At 42.3% G+C, this 19,346-nt stretch overlaps 1 protein-coding gene across 2 annotated transcripts in view; it reads right to left on the bottom strand.

Annotated features, from left to right (window-relative positions):
* The window catches only part of st14 (ST14 transmembrane serine protease matriptase), a 57,970-nt gene that overhangs the window by 5,351 nt on the left and 33,273 nt on the right, over positions 1-19,346 (bottom strand). For both annotated transcript variants that reach the window (XM_015948977.3, XM_015948976.3), the window contains exons 8-17: positions 8,200-8,339; positions 7,967-8,070; positions 7,512-7,621; positions 4,964-5,094; positions 4,735-4,839; positions 4,032-4,139; positions 2,891-3,004; positions 2,310-2,429; positions 1,707-1,890; positions 987-1,255 (exon numbers count right to left, since the gene is read on the bottom strand). In XM_015948977.3, coding sequence (XP_015804463.1) covers positions 987-1,255; positions 1,707-1,890; positions 2,310-2,429; positions 2,891-3,004; positions 4,032-4,139; positions 4,735-4,839; positions 4,964-5,094; positions 7,512-7,621; positions 7,967-8,070; positions 8,200-8,339 — 1,385 coding nt within the window. The remainder of the gene's footprint in view (positions 1-986; positions 1,256-1,706; positions 1,891-2,309; positions 2,430-2,890; positions 3,005-4,031; positions 4,140-4,734; positions 4,840-4,963; positions 5,095-7,511; positions 7,622-7,966; positions 8,071-8,199; positions 8,340-19,346) is intronic.

A 19,346-nucleotide genomic window follows, 5' to 3' on the forward strand; every position in this document is an offset into this window, starting at 1 on the left:
GTCAGTGCAAGATCTTGGTGAAACGTTAATGCAACATCCATCCATTTTCATCCGCTTATCTGGAGTCGGGTTGTGGGGGCAGTAGCCTAAGTCGAGAGGCCCAGACTTCCCTCTCCCCAGCTACTTGGGCCAGCTCCTCCGGGGGAATCCAAAGGCGTTCCCTGGCCAGGTGAGAGACATAGTCCCTCCACCGTGTCCTGGGTCTACCTTTAGGTCTCCTCCCGGTTGGACATGCCCGGAAAACCTCACCAGGGAGGCGTCCAGGAGGCATCCTGATCAGATGCCCGAGCCACCTCAACTGGCTCCTCTCGATGTGGAGGAGCAGCAAATCTACTCTGAGCCCCTCCCGATTGACCGAGCTTCTCACCCTATCTCTAGGGAAGAGCCCAGCCACTCTGCGGACAAAACTCATTTCAGCTGCTTGTATCTGCGATCTCGTTCTTTCGGTCACTACCCAAAGCTCATGACCATAGGTGAGGGTAGGAACGTAGATCGACCGGTAAATCGAGAGCTTCGCCTTCTGACTCAGCTCTCTCTTCACCACGACAGACCGGTACAACGCCCGCATCACTGCAGACACAGCACCAATCCGCCTATCGATCTCAAGCTCCAGTTTTCCCTCACTCGTTAATGCAAACTTAATGCAACACTGGATGGAAATATGACGTTGCAGAAACTTAGCTAAACTATTCCACAGTCAATGTGCGCCATAATCAAGCTAAAGGCAGTCCAACGAAATATTAAAGTATGTGGAAACTTTTTGGGGGGGACCAGGCAGTGTATAAACCGTTAAAAAGCTCTTGAACTGAGAGCAACATTGGGTCTTGTGGCTACAAAAGTAAAGTTTTGTGTACATAGAGTATGTTACTGAGTTTTTTTGAAAGCGGAGCGAGGAGATACAACATTTGCAGAAGAACATGCAGAACAAGCAGGGGACCAGTGCTCATGAAATAACTACAATCCTACTGAAGACTCGTGCTCAGTACCTCCTTCCCGTTGCGCCCCCCAGCCTGTAACCCAGCACGACATGCCTGCTGGGAAGATGTGTGAGGACGCTGGTAGGCAGATTGGTTGGATGGTGTTGCTAAACACCAGCGGCTCGCTGAGCTTCAGCAGCGAGATGTCGTAGTCGCTGGTCATCGAGTTGTAAGCTGGGTGGGGGATGACCGACGTCAGTTTACGCATCTGTGCGTCTGCCATCTTGAACTGGTACTGCAAGCCACTGTAGGTGACCCAGTTGTCTGGAACCCGGTAGCTGCAAAACAGCAGAACCACGTGCTGTTTTTATTTTTCATGCAAGAACCAGGATGGGAAAAGATGTGGTTAATTCAACACGATACAGAAGAAAACCTACATTTAATGAGAGCAACACAAAGACTGATTTAAAACAAAGCGCCCGACGATGACATCATGAGATAGTAGCTTTACACAATACAGAAAAATAACTAAATCATGCAAGGATGTTAGTTAATCTGATTAATGAATGATTCGAAAGGAAACAGTTTGAGAAAAAGTCAGACTCTGAATCTGCGAATGATCCTCATCATGATTAAAGCAGCTCTGGCCCAACGGTGTGTTTAGAGCACCACCAACAGGTCAGTCTGATGATGCAAGATGGGAGGCTGAATTTCATTCAGAGTTTGGATAATAGAGTTATTTCATGGTCAGATCCAAAGACAGAAGAGTTTAGGTGATCTGTAACTTACTCTGGAGAGATGTCGTTAACAAAGCAGTGAGCAGCAGAAAGGAGCCAACGATCAGAGATGATCGAAGCGCCACAGGTGTGTCCACTTGTCTTGAACTGGAGGCTGACCTGCCAGGGCCACTCTCCCACCACAGCATTCACCCCTCCAACGATGCGATTCAGCTTGTAAGGCCTGGTGCCGCAGTCTGTGCTTCAACAATGAATTTGTGTAAGGAAGAGTTCAGCGAGAAAAGCCTTTCCTTTAAGCCCTCATGCCACCTGGATGCTGGGTGAATGCAACTTTGAGATTTTGGAAGACATGCAGGTATGTTGACTAATAAGAAAAAGAAAGAAAATGAAACACAGACACACCCTGAGGCTTAAATTCTGGAAAAATAAAAACTTCAGACGTGGTGAAAGCAGCCTTCAAAGAATGGAGAAAAAAGGCAGTCAAGGCCCGAGGCTCCTATTTATTTATTTATTTATTTATTTTCAACATGCAGCTCAACCTGGCGTCTATAATCCAGTTTGAATGACACTGACCAGATTAGGTCCATGGTCGGCTATTTAAGGAAAAACAGGTGAATCGAGTTAGAAGGAAAAGCAGATTAATAAATGTTCTCACCGCAGCCGGCCTCGTCCGATTGATCCGAGCAGTCATGGACGCGGTCGCATTCGGCGTTCACCTTGTTGACACATTCGCTGTTCGCACACTTGAAGCTGAAGTTGGTGCACATGCTTCGAGCTTCAGCAAGGACGGGGAGTGGAGGGGTGCAGAGACGGGTCCCAAAGTGAAAACACACATTTAACCAGTAAAATACCACGCAATCACAGAGCCTTCAAAGTGAGACTTGAATGCACAATGCACGGTGATTGAGGAGCAGATTGCATTGATTGGGCATATTGATTGGGTTTAAGGTCTAATATCCCTCTTTATTCACAGAAAGGAAAATCAAAAAGAAATGCAGCCGTGCCCTCTGAGTGCGTCTGTGACTGGGAGAGGAAACTGGTGAGGGGGCGGGGCTAATGAGAGCAGGAGAACATAACAAGGAGCTGAAATCCGGGCAATAAAGAGAACACTCTGAGCTAAGTCCTGCAGGCACGCTGTGCTGCACCTAATGGTCTGTGATGTCTTCTTAAAACAGAAAAAGGTTTTCCAAAGAGCTCAAAAACAACTGCTGGTGGAGAATAAAGGAGGACACTTACAGGATTCACACGAGGCTTCATCGCTCCCATCTTGACAGTCAGTTTTACCGTTGCAGACAACATCCTGAGGCAGACAAACTCCGTTCCCACAGCGCCACTCGTTCAGCTCACAACCTGCAGCCAATGGTTTACATTTGTTAAGTAATTATTAAAGTACTGAACGATGGCTGATCGCATCGGTTCCTTCTTCTTGCCTCTGGATCGACACTCAGAGACAGACACCAGGGTTTCACACCAACTCAACGGTAGAAAACAGGTGAACTGATGAGGGCTGCATTCCATTACGGAGAAAGACTACTCATCAGCATTTTTACTGAAAAACGACCATGCAAAGAAGCAAAAGTGGAATGCAGCCCCATTTAATACATCTGTGTTTCCCCAACTCTTACACGTCCAAATAGGTGCAGCAAAATAGACCGCCAACGCCTGATTCATCCTTCAGAGACGCACCCGCGTCGACGGAGAGAGGTGCCAAGCAATTCCAGAACAAAAGAGATTAGTGCTTTTCTGTGACATCACCATTACACTCGTGCATCTGGCCCACGATGGTGTATTTACTGATGTCTTTCTATATTTCAGAGACTTTATAACACGGACAAATTTGTCCTTCGTTCTCCTCCAGCTCTTCATGCCGTCGCCATATTCTCGTCATCGTCGTCATCTCTGCCACTATGCATCTTTTTACTTTTTAACGGGGCAATAGCGGTGCCGTTGACAAGCTTAACGGAAGCAGCATCCTTTACTTTACTTTGACTGTGGGTCATTTAATAGCCAGCTGAGTGCTTCAGTGACTAATCTTGGTGTTAAACTAGATGGCGCCCTTTGTTTTGACACCCAGTTTTGACTGCAAGACCCAAACTCCACTCTTACTAACTTTAATCACAAAGAAGTGTGGAACAGCTGTTTGATAAACCGTCACACACCCGTAGGATTAACATTACGAGCTTTATCGGGAAAAACTTGATGCTGAGCGTTTCCTAAGATAACAACAGCTAGCTAACGGCTAGTCAATCAAGTGAAAGCAGCTAATCTGTTCCTCTACACCGAGGACGCTCAAATCTCCCACCGCTAAGTTGTATGTTTATAACCTTGCAACAGAAAAAGACATCAAACTACTTCTTTACTCGATGAAAACACTCACTGCATTTTTTCTCGTCGCTCCCATCTCCACAGTCGTTGTTGCGATCGCACACCCAGAGGTACGGTTTGCACAAACCATTAGCACAAGCAAACTGGTCCTTTTCACATTCTGAAAGAAACGGGTCAGCTCAACATTATGTGCAAACGTGTGATTTGCGACATTAATCATGGGACTGGCTGCATCACTGAATATTTTTTTGTGTTTTTGCTAAACATCAGCATTTTATGAAGAAAACTGGAAACGGCAGCTTTGCTTGATGATAACAGAAACTGTCATGCAACTAGTTTCCACTACATAAAATCTTCATAGTTAATCGAAAGTGTGTAAAAAAAAGCTTAAAATGACAAGTTTTAGTAAGTTTTTCACCATTTCTTAGCCATTAGCACTGAATGATTTCCTTGAATCTAGCAAGGTCTTACTGGAGAGAAGATAAGATTACGATCTCTGGCATAAAAACCACAGCTTGTCATTTTTATGCTCCTCCGATTTTGTTATCTCGGGACAGATGCGGGCTAAGTGTTTCCCCTCAGCTTCCACTCATTTTGCTGAGCTAAGCTAACCAACCTCTGGCAGCCATTAGCAGACATATGAGGATGACATCAATCTCCTCATCTAACTAGTACAAAATAAATAAGAAAGCCAACCTATCCCTTTAAGGAAATGAGAGGAGGAGACGGGGGTGAGTTTGATTGCGCCCACTTACTGCAGTTCGTCTCGTCGCTCATGTCGCCGCAGTCATTCCAGCCGTCACATTTCTGTGATAAAGGGATGCAGATGCCCGTGTTGCAGGGAAACTTGTCAGGGCAAGCTACTCACAGAAAAAATATGGAAGAAAAGGTTGTAATGGTATTAATTATTCTATGTATTTTATTTAATTATTGTCATTAATAATCTATTTGGATGAAACAAGAGAGAAACGGGAGGGAACTCACGGTTTAGGGGATCGTAGGCGCTGTACTCGGCGCTGAAGCCTTTGTCCGTGTAGGACATATCAGAGCAAAAGTTGACCTCCATGATGTTAGAGTCACTGGTCAGGGCCAAGTTAGGGATTTCTCCACAATACCTGGCACACAAGAACAAGGTCTAAAACAAGCTGAAGTTTACTAGTGTAGTCAGACTGGGAAGGTGTAGAAGTAGAGGGAAAAACATAACCGGTGTTTGTTACGATCATTGATAAACTCTGCAGGGCCAGTGCCTATATTTGGACACTTCCTGGCATCAGAAATGATGTCAGTGCATCTTTCACAAACTCTCAGAAGCACAGGATTTCACCAGAGATCACGCTGGTCACAGTTCACGCTCAACTGATCAGGGTGTGTCTGCAGAACCGGAAAACTGCCTTCGTCAGATCTCTAAAGCTAAAGAAGGTAGGTTTGTGAAACTGTCACATGACTTAGCTCACTACGAAATAAACGTTTAAGTCAATGAAGTTGGTGAAATCATAGCATGAAAGTCAAAGCTGCCACATTTGATCATACGCCCTGAACTAGTAATGAAAATGACACACACACACACACACACACACACACACACACACACACACACACACACACACACACACATACACACACATACACACACATACACACACACACACATACACATACACACATACATACATACATATATATATATATATAATATTTATTTATTTTTTACACAAAATGACGGTACAAATTTTATTATTACTTTTTATTATTATTATCATCATTATTAGCATTTATATTCTTATTATCATTGATATACATTTTATTATTATTATTATTATTATTATTATTATTATTATTATTATTATTATTGCTTATATAATTTTTTATTTTTTATTTTATTATTATTATTATTATAATTATTATTATTATATACCAAGACTTCTATGGAAAACAGAGAGACAGTTGTTATGGCAGCAAACCTTGCCATTAGTGATGAGGATGATGATGATGATGATGCAGAGGAGGAAGTTGTTATTGAAGCAGATCTTCCATCATTACCATTCTACCATATTCTAGTATTCTATATTTGAACTGAAATGGTTTCTACTGTTCATAACCTTCAAAATTATTCTAGAGTAATCAGTCTTTGTGAAAATAAACTATATTTTAGGAGAACTGTAAAATGTTCTGTATTGCTTCACCTTGACATCATATTCTAAAATGTGCCAGACCTTTCTAAAGTGTCCTGTTTTATTCTAAGTGCATGTTTATTTTACTTTTGGGATTTCTTATACCAGAACAGGGCCAGCATCCATATATGATCACTTTTCTTTCTGTAATTTTTTGTAAGAAAATAAACATTTCTGAAAAATGTAGCAAAAGAAAACTTTAGTTGCATGCCACAACTCCCTGGCATTGAAATAGTAAAGTTCTAAGCATTTCAATGAGTGCCCTATAAAGCACTAATGAGTATTTCAGTGTTCATCCAAACACCGTCGTAAGCGGCACAGAATCCAAACAGGAAGTAGTTCAGGTTTGTTGCCAGAGAAAATGGAGCTCTGGACACCCGAACCCATCGCCTCCTCCCCGTCTTTCAAGTGGAGAATGCAGATTTATTCCTGAAGCTTTGAGGAATTGTACTAATGTTGCCGTTTTAGCCGACTTCTTTCGTTACGTGTGAAATCAAGTGATGCCGTTTGGATGAAGGCAAAATGACTTGTAACATTTTGATTTCTTTTAAAAGTCCAATGTTTTATTTAAAGGTGGAATATGAACACGAACACCAGAGCAGCATCTAGTGTGTGGAGGTTGTAGTTGCAACAACAGAACCAGCGTTCCAGCCGTGGGGAGTCCAGGTTCGCTGCAGATTCCTGAACGTTGTATTTGGGCCCATCTGCTGCAGGCTTCATTTGAAGTTGCTCTGGTTTTAGATCTTTTCTGGTCGCTCCTTTTCTGAGAAGGGTAACGACATCTTCGGAGCTCAGAAGCAGCTGCTTGACGTGCCGAGTCCGCCATTTTCCACAGAGCCAGCCTCGCTGTGCTGAGCGGACTTATTGGCAACCAGCAATGGTGCCCTCTATTGGCTGGTAGATGTAAACATAAACCCAGTGTTGTGCTTGTCTAAATAAATATTTGATTATTTTTTATTAAAGTATAGCTTTTAAAGGAAATACTGTACCTTCATGCAAACCGCTAAACATGTCACGAAGGTATTATTTTTTTTAATAAAATTTAGCTTTTTATAAAATTGTTCCATATTCCACCTTTAATGTCGAGAATAAGTTGTGGTCATTTGCATCACATGCTAAAAATAATCAATATTGAAGAATTTTAGCTCCATCTGAAAGGTAGGCTTGTGTTTTTCTACTTTTATTTGTTGAAGTCATCACACTGACTCCCACAGCCCCTCTGATATAAATGTACAAACTGATTCATTTCTGGGAGTTTCATTTAAATCAGTCCAGTGGTGCAGTAGCTGGCAATCACATAACAGCAAAAACATCCTCGCCTGCCTTTCACCTGCTGGCTGATGGAGATGATGAAGTCTTACTTGTTTCCCGTGATCTCCACGTAGTCTTTGTGACACCTGCGGGTGTCCACCCCTGGCTCCTTCATGCGGAATATGTTGAACTTCACCCGGACCTCTTTCCCAGCAGGGACCTACAGCACAAAAGACTTGCTGATAGATTCATTACAACTTTATTTATCAAGCATACACACACACACACACGCTGCAGTACAACAACAGCTGTTGCGAGTGCACGAGTGCAGGCGGCTCCACCTGCATGCATATTACACACAAACATCCTGAACACACAGAACACCGCAGCCTGAGCTGAGCTGCAGCAGAAGCAGCAGTCTGACAGATGAAGATACAAGAGGTACTGAACAGCTTGGCTTCGATAGTGCTGTATCAGCATCCCTCTCATGGCAGGCTAAGGATGGTGGAGACGGGGTGGAGGGGCTAAATCAGAGAAGAGAGGAAGCAAGAGAAGTGTCACAAACCTGGATGGTCCACTTGCAGCACACAGCAGGTGGATAGAAGCTGGGGTAAAGCGGCGACGTGAAGTTTCCTTCAGTCTTAAACAGGTCACCACCACATTCTTTCACTAAAACAGATTATTTATGCATAAAGATTATCACCTTGAACACAGCGAAAAGAAAACCAGTTAACCAGAGCACCGCTACAGAGTGCTGACTAAAAATGGATGAAGTGACGCCAGGAATGGATAATTCACCTGAGGTCAAAGGGATGGCTCTATACACGGCATGAAACCCTGGCTTCTGGACACTGGAGTCAGCAATGAAAGAAATCAGCATGATGTTGCTGGATGACACCACCTCCAGCATGTTGGAGGGAGGCCTCTGGCCACATTTTCTATGGGAAGACAAGAAGACGTAAGCTGTGTTTTGGCCATTTTTACACAGCCAGATTTCACTTTAGTTACTAGCAATAAAACACAGCAACCAACTATAAAAGAGAGGGAGAGAAATCAATAGATAAACACAGGGTGGAGACGGGTGGAAGCAGGAAGAAGGGTGCCAGCACCAGCCAGAAACTGCTGGAAGGGAATCCTGACTCAAATTTTAGTTACACTAAAAGAGTTGGATCAGTCCTCGATGGTGGGAATAAAGCTGCAGTAGCAACAGAACAATGTCATAAACCCACGCTGATCGCTCAACAGCATTATGAAAAAAGGATGCAACCCTTGCTAATGTATATTTGTTTGTTATTGTTTTGAGTTTAAAAAGGCCTCTAGCTATAAATGATGCAACATCCAAAAGCCTGTATGTAACCCGGTGTAAAACCCAGATTACAATAGAAACATCATTACATAATTAGAATGAATAATGAAATATAAATGGAAATTTACAAAACAGTTAAAACAGGATAAAAGACCAAATAAGATAAATAGAAATCTAAGCATTCATACATTCATAGTTAAAAATAAAAATAAAAAGAAAAGAAAATACAAACTTCTTGAAAATAGTCAAATAAGAAAAGCTAAAATCGAGTAAATAGAAAGTTCCAGTAAAATTCAGGAAGCAACTGACTAACCAATCACGTGGCTAGCCAGCTATTGCATCAGCCAATAGAATTTAGCACTTTCTGCTGCTCGCTACGCAGCTTTCACTTGCCTTCAGACGCGCTGAGACGCTGACGAGGAAGCACTTGCTGTGAAGAGCAAACTAGGATGCACTAGCAGCCGTTACTTGAAAAACAATTACTCCAAGTTCGGTAAGCGGATAAAATTTTCATGTTTAGGTACTGTTGCTGTGTAATAGTGACAAGTTATTTGTTACGCTGTAGAGATACAGAGGTCCGAAGACCGTGATTTGCCGTTACCCTTGGGAAACCCCGTGTAAACCAAGCTGACTTTTCTTGGTGAGTCTATTAGTGTGTATGTGTGTTAATTCATGCTAAGCTATATTAGCCCCGTTGCTAACCTTCGACAGCCGTTAGAACTAACTTGGCACTTAAATATTAGTTCCTGCAGTTTTACCTTAACTGGAAAGATGGTTATAGATGTGGAGGTGATGAGTGTTTTAAATGACCAATTAAAACACTATTGCTCAGTTTATAAAATTGTGATATGAAAAGAAGTTGAAGCTTATTACAGAATTTCTTGTTGGAAACTCATTTCAACTGATATATTGGTAATTTAGTGACTTCATTATCTTATGGTACCTACTTGAACTGAATTAATTGTTGTACAACGTGTGATTTAATTGTAAAGGAATTGATTTCATGGGACTAATGCAGATTGTAAACCACAGTTCAGCATTAAAATATTGTATTCTGACCTTCTCTAGGTCAGGTTTTTTATTTTGGATTGATTCACCTCGGTGAATTGAAGATTCTTGTTCCAGTTCTGGATGGCGAGCCCCAGCCCAACCAAACCATCAAGCCGGTGATTAACTGGTCTGTCACTCACCTGAACTCGACTTCAACCCAAGATCTGACTGACAAGGATTTCATGAACATTTGCCAAGCTGACTGACTGACTGAACAAACACAGACTGGTGACATTTCATTTTACTATTTCATTTTATTTTATTTCACAAAGCGCTTTGTTATATATTAAGTGGGTTATAAATGCTGGTAATAAACCATTGTTTTATATACCTTGCTTGGTCCATGTTGTCACTCCACCACTTGCTCCTCAGAGTCTAGAATCTTTTGATCTGGTCCACTCGGTGTTAAACCACAAAGATTTTCATGTGAACCACCTCTAGTAAAATCTACGTGAGGTTACATAAGCTGGCAGAGCCAGCCAGGAGCATAAGGTTGTGAGACAACATTAAATATTTTTGAATAATTTTCACCCATAGTCAGTATGGAGTTTGTTGAGGAGAATGGTGTTAAAGTACCAAATGCTGTAGTTGTTAGTGGTGTTACCGGTACGGAAAGAGACAAAGAAGTTTACGAATTTCTGGAACAACATGGCTCTATTTACAGAACACTCACCATTAATGATAGCTCATCTGAACTTTACGGAAGTCAAGTCGTGGAATTTGAGTCTGGTTTCGCCGATAAATCGTTAGCACCGGAATTGCCGTACCTCTTGTCCACGGATGATCCACGAGTCAGGTATCACATAAAAGCTCTAAACGACGTGTACACTAGAACCATAGGAGGCAGGTTTACTGAAACTTACCTCAACGATCTGAAAGGCTTAGCTAAGCTGAGTGGAAAAGACTTTGAAGAAGTCTTGAAAGAAGTTATGTCCACCATAGGAAAATCTATTGAGTCCACATTGACAACAGAAACTGATCTTGAAAATAGGACCTTAGATCAAATTAATGTAATGGCTGAACCCAACATAGTGGCTGAACCCAGTCACAGTGGAGTTTCACCTTTACACCAAACTAGAGTGTTTAGTTCACCTAAACCTATGAAGACAACCTTACAAAGCCCTCCTAAACCACACATTATCCCACCAACATTTACTGCAACAGATATTAATCCCCCAGAGATTCAGAAAATTGTAGTTGAACATGTGGTGAAAAATGTGGAAAAAATTTCCTCTACTCATGCAGCTTTAAGAATACGAGCTTTTTCTGGCAAAACTCCTAGACCCTACAGTGAGGCAGATTATGAAACGTGGCGTTCTCATGTTAGTCTAATGATTGACGATTCTTCTCTGTCTCAGCTAGACAAGACACGTAAAATACTTGAAAGCCTTCTCTCTCCTGCGTCTGATGTAATCCGCCCTCTCGGACCAGAAGCCATGCCGGCTGACTACATTGAGCTTTTGGACTCAGCTTTCGGCGCTGTTGAAGATGGTGAGGAATTACTTGTCCGGTTCATGAATACACTCCAAGATCATGGAGAAAAACCATCCACATATCTCCACCGTCTGCAGGTGGCACTTAATCTCGCAGTACGTAGAGGTGGTCTTGAGCCCCAGGAAGTGAACAAACAGCTTCTAAAACAGTTTAACAGGGGTTGTTGGGATGAAACCCTATTAACAGAACTGCAGCTAGAACTGAAAAATAAAGATCCCCCTACCTGCAGAGTTATTGCTTTTTCTTCGCACGGCAGAAAACAGACAAGAGGTTAAAAGCTCACGAATGAAGAGACACTTTAGTACCACAAAACCAAAAGCAGTTTCCCATGAACAGACCGTCATCGACGCAGATATAAGCGTAGCAGCAGAGTCAAGCTGCCTAAGAGAGCTGAAAAAGCAAGTTGCTGATCTGAAGAGCCAATTAACCGCAGTTATGAAGCAAAAGAAGTCAGCAACCCCAAAAAAGACAAAAGGTCCTGAAATTAAAAAACCTGACCATGTTAAACCCGAATATTTTCCCTCAACAAGCCGCCAATGTACCAGACCCAAGCCATGGTACTGCTTCAGATGTGGGGAGGACGGACATATTGTAGCGACCTGTGAGTCAGAGCCAAATGCAGCTTTGGTAGAAGCAAAACGAAAAGAACTGAAAGCTAGAAGACAGATATGGGACAGTCAGAATGACCCACCTCCTTTAAACTAGAATCCGCCCCTGTTGTGGGACAAACAGAGGCTGATCCAGAATTCACAGGTCCAATCAAACCAAAACGAAATACTCCATCAAAAAAATGTGCCAAAATGAAGTCACATTTAAGAACAGACTCTTTCAGCCTTCCCTGTGGGCTGATTGGCACAAAAAGTACAGCTGAACTTAGAGTTAACGGTCATACAGTTAACTGTCTGTTAGACACTGGGTCCCAGGTGACTACTGTCCCTGAATCTTACTACCGACAGCATCTGTCGAATTACCCAATTAAGTCACTTCACGACTTGCTAGAAGTCGAAGGAGCCAATGGCCAACGTGTACCTTACCTAGGATACGTTGAGATGCATATCACTTTCCCAAAAGATTTCCTGGGCCTCGAAGCCGAAGTGCCGACACTCGGTTTAGTTGTCCCTGATGTACGTGCAGCTGCTCAGTCCCTAGTTCTTACAGGCACAAACACGTTGGACGTGGTATATGAGCTACACCGTGATGCCTTTTCTGAACTGCCACCAACAATGCTACCTGGTTACAGGGCAGTGTTGAACGCTCTTGAGTTACGACACAGACAGTCACAAAACCGTAACCTTGGTTTAGTGACAATGCATAACAGAGAGCCACAGATGGTCCCTGCAGGTAAAACTGTAGTGGTCGATGGCACTGTGGCAATTTCGGCCAATAACAGTGAGAAGTCTGTCCTATTGGAGTACCCATCAATGTCAGCCTTACCTGGTGGTATACTTGTTAAACCTTGTTTAATAGACTTACCTGAAAGAGCACCTTACCTTGTTCCTGTCGTGCTTACAAACGAGTCTCACCACGACGTGACAATCCCTCAGAAGTGTGTTATCGGAGAGGTTAGTGCATTCCAAAATGTCCTTTCTCAAGCACAATCCGCGGTACCCACCAGATCCAAAACTGAAACTGAAGTTAAGCTGTCGTTCAATTTTGAGTCTTCTCCAATTAGCGCTGAATGGAAGGAGCATATAACAGCAAAACTAAATCAGCTGCCCGAAGTTTTTGCTCAAAATTACTTGGACCTCGGAAGAACCAATCAGGTAGAACACACCATCAAACTTTCAGATGAAACGCCTTTCAAACACAGAGCTCGTCCTATACACCCAAATGACCTAGAAGCTGTTCGTAAGCATCTCAAAGAACTTCAACAAGCAGGTGTGATCCGAGAACCAACCTCGCCTTTTTCTTCACCTATCGTAGTTGTACGTAAGAAAAATGGAGACGTTTGGCTTTGTATAGACTACCGAAAACTTAACAATCAGACAGTGAAAGATGCTTACGCCCTTCCAAATCTGGTAGAAACTTTCTCTGCTCTGAATGGTTCCAAGTGGTTTTCAGTGCTCGACCTAAAATCCGGGTATTACCAAATTGAAGTAGCCGAGCAAGACAAACCCAAGACAGCATTTGTATGCCCCATGGGTTTCTGGGAATTCAATAGGATGCCTCAGGGAATTACTAATGCTCCTATCACCTTTCAACGACTCATGGAGAAATGCATGGGTGACATGAATCTCCATGAAGTGATTGTGTTTCTTGATGACATCATCGTGTTTTCTAAAACACTTGAAGAACATGAAGCTTGATTACTGAAAGTCCTCAACCGCTTAAAAGAATATGGACTTAAATTGTCCATTGATAAATGCAAGTTTTTCCAGACTTCGGTGAAATATCTTGGTCATATTGTGTCTAGCAGAGGAGTGGAGACCGATCCTGAGAAGGTAGAAGCCCTACGTACTTGGCCTGTTCCTTGTGACCTCAAGCAACTACGTTCATTTCTTGGTTTTTCTGGGTACTATAGGCGCTTCATAAAAAACTATTCAAGCATAGTTAAGCCATTAACTGACTTAACTTCCGGATACCCTCCTTTGCACAAAAGCCCAAAACATAAAGACAAGCAACATCAGTATCATGACCCGAAGACACCTTTCAATGATAGGTGGACTCCTTCTTGCGATCTTGCATTTAACGCCATCATCGAAAAGCTCAGTAGTGCACCAGTCCTGGCTTTTGCTGATCCCAAACTGCCTTATACCCTTCATACGGACGCCAGCACAACTGGACTTGGCGCAGCGTTGTATCAAGAGCAGGATGGACAGCCAAGGGTCATTGCATATGCGAGCAGAGGCTTATCCAAAAAGTGAGTCCCGTTACCCCGCCCATAAACTAGAGTTTTTAGCTCTAAAGTGGTCAGTTACGGAGAAATTTGCTGATTACTTATATGGGAACAAGTTTACGGTCATGACCGACAGTAACCCACTGACTTACATCTTGACCACTGCCAAGATGGATGCCATGAGTTACAGGTGGCTAGCTGCTCTGTCTACTTTTGACTTTAAACTCCAGTATAGAGCAGGTAAGCTAAACTCTGATGCCGATGGTCTCTCCAGGCGACCACATGGTGATCTACTCAATGATGCCGTGTCTCAGAAAGAACTCGATCGCATACAGCAGTTTACACAAACCCATCTGTCCAAGTCTGAAAGTAGTATAAGTCCTGAAGTAGTGTCAGCCATTTGTGAGAAACATCTCTCCTGTAACTCTCACAGTGTTACCATTCCCTTGGTTCACTCAATGGCTATGTCAGCAGCTGCCATTCCAGATGACTTTGTCAATGAGACAGACTGTGGAGGGTTACCTGTGGCACGACACCTGTCTCCAGAAAAGATCATGCATGAACAACGCACTGATCCTTTGCTTAGAGAGGTTATAGCACAAATCGAGACTGGAGAGAAAGTACCACCGACAGTGCGAGCTGAACTTCCAGATATCAACCTTCTGCTCAGAGAGCTCAGTCGACTCGAAATGCATAATAACATACTATACCGTACACGCCAAGATGGAGAAAGTGTTACGTACCAGTAAGTCTTACCTGAACAGCTCCGCGATTCTGTTTTTAAAAGTTTACATGATGATATGGGACATCTAGGCATTGAACGCACTTTAGATCTTGCCAGGACAAGATTCTATTGGCCTCGCATGGCAGCTGAGATTGAAAACAGGGTTAAAACGTGCAATCGCTGTGTCAGACGGAAAACTTCTCCAGAGAAAGCAGCTCCACTTGTCAATATCAAGTCTACTCGTCCGCTCGAGTTAGTCTGTATGAACTTTCTGTCCATTGAGAAAGGATGTGCTGGTATTAACCGACCACTTCACCAAGTATGCTGTAGCCGTCCCTACCTGCAATCAAAAAGCCCCAACTGTTGCAAAAGCACTTTGGGACAATTTCATAGTCCACTACGGGATACCCGAACGACTACATAGTGATCAGGGCCCCGATTTTGAGTCCTGCCTCATACAAGAGCTTTGTAAACTTATTGGTACTAGAAAAATATGGACGACTCCTTATCACCCCAGAGGGAACCCAGTTGAACGTTTCAATCGAACGTTATTGAGTATGCTAGGTACCCTGGAAGAGAAAGACAAGACTCAGTGGCACAACTAGGGTTGTCACGGTAACCGGTATAGCGGTAAACCCCGGTAAAAAAGTTGACAATAAAAATAACCGTCCAGTTTTTAAAAAACTAAATTATCTCGGTGGGTTTACCGTGGCCGCGGTTTCAGCGCGGTGACCCTTACCAGCCACCGTCGCTTCAGCTGAAGTTCCCGCGGCGCGCACACGCACTTTAGTTTGCAACGTTACCAAAACTTTGAAGCTGAAATAATGGCCGAAGGAGGAGACGGCAGCGCCCAGGACATCCATCAGCCCTCAAAGAAGACTAACTCGGAAGTATGGGCATATTTTGGATTTCTGAAAAATGCTGAGGGACAGTTAATAGAAGACTGCTATCCCGTTTGCAGAACGTGCAGGAAACAAGTGTCTGCAAAAGGCAGCAACACTTCGAATCTAATGGCACATCTGCGTGACCATCACCCACGTCTCTACAGCCAGTGCAAGGTAAGATAACATTAACATTTTAGCTTAAATGCATGACGCGAGGACTTTTGGTTGACGGAGAATGCAACGAGTCACTATATACTGCAGCCGCAGCATCCTCTGCCAGCATTTAAACCGTGTCACGGACACCCTGTTGCTGGATGAAGCATCGTATTTGTTGATGATGAAGAGAAATATACAATTAGTTCCTTGTCATTGATTTGTTTACTTATTCAATGCCATTTATACTTGAACATTTGGATTTGATTACATTGTGTAGTAGTTATTTTAGTAATTTGTTTAAAGTGGCTATTTATTTTAAATACATATTTTTTTAAGGTTGACTTGTACAGTGCTCAAGTCAAGTGTGGACTGGAGTTTTAGATTTTCATTTTGATAATGAAGAAAACAAGTATATGAGAAAACAAGTGGTGTTTCTTTGATTTGTTTACATATTGTTTATGTTTTGAATGTTTGGATTTGTATAATTTAAACCTGCACTGACTACTGTAACACGTTCCAGAAAAAGAAGCTATTTGTTCCTTTACTTGTGAAAAGTTGCACTTTTGCTAAGGCTTGTGTTATTTTAGGTTTAATAAACACTGTTAAACCTTTTCAAAACTATTTCAGTTTGTGTAGGACAGGACTATCAATGCTTTCTGAACATATGCAACACCGTATAAAAAATACCGCGATAATACCGAAAACCGTGATAATTTTGGTCACAATAACCGTGAGGTTAAATTTTCATACCGTGACAACCCTAGGCACAACTATGTTAAACCACTTGTACACGCGTACAACTGTACCAGAAATGACACCACTGGTTTTGCTCCATACGAGCTAATGTTTGGCCGACAGCCCAGACTACCAGTTGATTTAGCATTCGGACTTCCCCTTCACTGTAAAAATTTCCAGTCACACTCTGAGTATATAGAAAAACTCAAAGCAACGTTACAAGAAAGCTACAAGTTAGCAACCAAAAATGCTCAAAAGATGGCAGAAAAGAACAAAATGCGATACGACACCCGAATAAAACCCTCTAGGTTAGGACCAGGTGACGTCCTGGTTCGAGCAGTTCGTCTCAGAGGTAAGCACAAACTAGCCGACAGGTGGGAGGCTGACATTTATGTGGTGCTGCACCAAGCAGGTGACTTGCCCGTTTACACTATAAAGCCTGAAGCTAAAGAAGGCCCAGTTCGTACTGTCCACCGCGATCTTTTACTCCCTTGTGGGTTTCTTGCCCTTGTCAAGGAAGACCTTGTTCGACCCAGTTGCGTTGGCAAACCAAGAACCAGGCAGTCCCGTAGTTTACCTGCTGACCGTGAGAACTTAGAATCAGAGGGTGAGGATGTCTACTGGTTCAGAAAGGAACCTGAGCAAGAGCCCATAACTTTTACTGAGGTTCTAGAGATTCCTTGGCCAAGTAAGTGCCTGGAACGGCAGAATTTGGTAGAATCCCAAATAACTGAACAAAACTTACCTGAATGTGAAATGCGTACTCACCCTGGTAATTTACCAGCAAGGGAAATGAGTACTGAACCTGGCGATTTACCTGACTGTCAAATGAAAACTCAACCTGAAAACTTACCTGAATGTGGAGCCATAACGGATGAAGGAAGCCTAGAAGGAAGCAAAACAGATGTGGAATCTGTAAATGATGAACTTAAGACGAAAACCAAAAATAACTTACCTGAAGGACCTACCTGCAGTGAACCTGAAGGAGGAGGAGGACTAGATGATGAAATAGGAAATCGGTTAGATACTGCGAGCGAAACCCCAAAGACTTTGAGACGCTCAGAGAGAGCAACAACTCAACCTAATAGGCTACAATACAGTAGATTGGGAAGCCCTCTTGTATCTATTGCACAGTCCTTGTTTCAAGGATTGAACTTAGCTTTCACAAGTGCATTAACTGAAGCAAATTCAAGCATTACACCTTCAAACACTAGCACACCGATAATTGAGGTCTAGCGATTCTATGCAAAGGGACTTGCATAATTCTAGAGGGGACAGTGTAACCCGGTGTAAAACCCAGATTACAATAGAAACATCATTACATAATTAGAATGAATAATGAAATATAAATGGAAATTTACAAAACAGTTAAAACAGGATAAAAGACCAAATAAGATAAATAGAAATCTAAGCATTCATACATTAATAGTTAAAAATAAAAATAAAAAGAAAAGAAAATACAAACTTCTTGAAAATAGTCAAATAAGAAAAGCTAAAATCGAGTAAATAGAAAGTTCCAGTAAAATTCAGGTAGCAACTGACTAACCAATCACGTGGCTAGCCAGCTATTGCATCAGCCAATAGAATTTAGCACTTTCTGCTGCTCGCTACGCAGCTTTCACTTGCCTTCAGACGCGCTGAGACGCTGACGAGGAAGCACTTGCCGTGAAGAGCAAACTAGGATGCACTAGCAGCCGTTACTTGAAAAACAATTACTCCAAGTTCGGTAAGCGGATAAAATTTTCATGTTTAGGTACTGTTGCTGTGTAATAGTGACAAGTTATTTGTTACGCTGTAGAGATACAGAGGTCCGAAGACCGTGATTTGCCGTTACCCTTGGGAAACCCCGTGTAAACCAAGCTGACTTTTCTTGGTGAGTCTATTAGTGTGTATGTGTGTTAATTCATGCTAAGCTATATTAGCCCCGTTGCTAACCTTCGACAGCCGTTAGAACTAACTTGGCACTTAAATATTAGTTCCTGCAGTTTTACCTTAACTGGAAAGATGGTTATAGATGTGGAGGTGATGAGTGTTTTAAATGACCAATTAAAACACTATTGCTCAGTTTATAAAATTGTGATATGAAAAGGAGTTGAAGCTTATTACAGAATTTCTTGTTGGAAACTCATTTCAACTGATATATTGGTAATTTAGTGACTTCATTATCTTATGGTACCTACTTGAACTGAATTAATTGTTGTACAACGTGTGATTTAATTGTAAAGGAATTGATTTCATGGGACTAATGCAGATTGTAAACCACAGTTCAGCATTAAAATATTGTATTCTGACCTTCTCTAGGTCAGGTTTTTTATTTTGGATTGATTCACCTCGGTGAATTGAAGATTCTTGTTCCAGTTCTGGATGGCGAGCCCCAGCCCAACCAAACCATCAAGCCGGTGATTAACTGGTCTGTCACTCACCTGAACTCGACTTCAACCCAAGATCTGACTGACAAGGATTTCATGAACATTTGCCAAGCTGACTGACTGACTGAACAAACACAGACTGGTGACATTTCATTTTACTATTTTATTTTATTTCATTTTATTTTATTTCACAAAGCGCTTTGTTATATATTAAGTGGGTTATAAATGCTGGTAATAAACCATTGTTATATATACCTTGCTTGGTCCATGTTGTCACTCCACCACTTGCTCCTCAGAGTCTAGAATCTTTTGATCTGGTCCACTCGGTGTTAAACCACAAAGATTTTCATGTTAACCACCTCTAGTAAAATCTACGTGAGGTTACATGTAG

Source organism: Nothobranchius furzeri, chromosome 5 (assembly GCF_043380555.1).
Source record: "Nothobranchius furzeri strain GRZ-AD chromosome 5, NfurGRZ-RIMD1, whole genome shotgun sequence".
NCBI classification, from domain to species: Eukaryota; Metazoa; Chordata; class Actinopteri; order Cyprinodontiformes; family Nothobranchiidae; genus Nothobranchius; species Nothobranchius furzeri.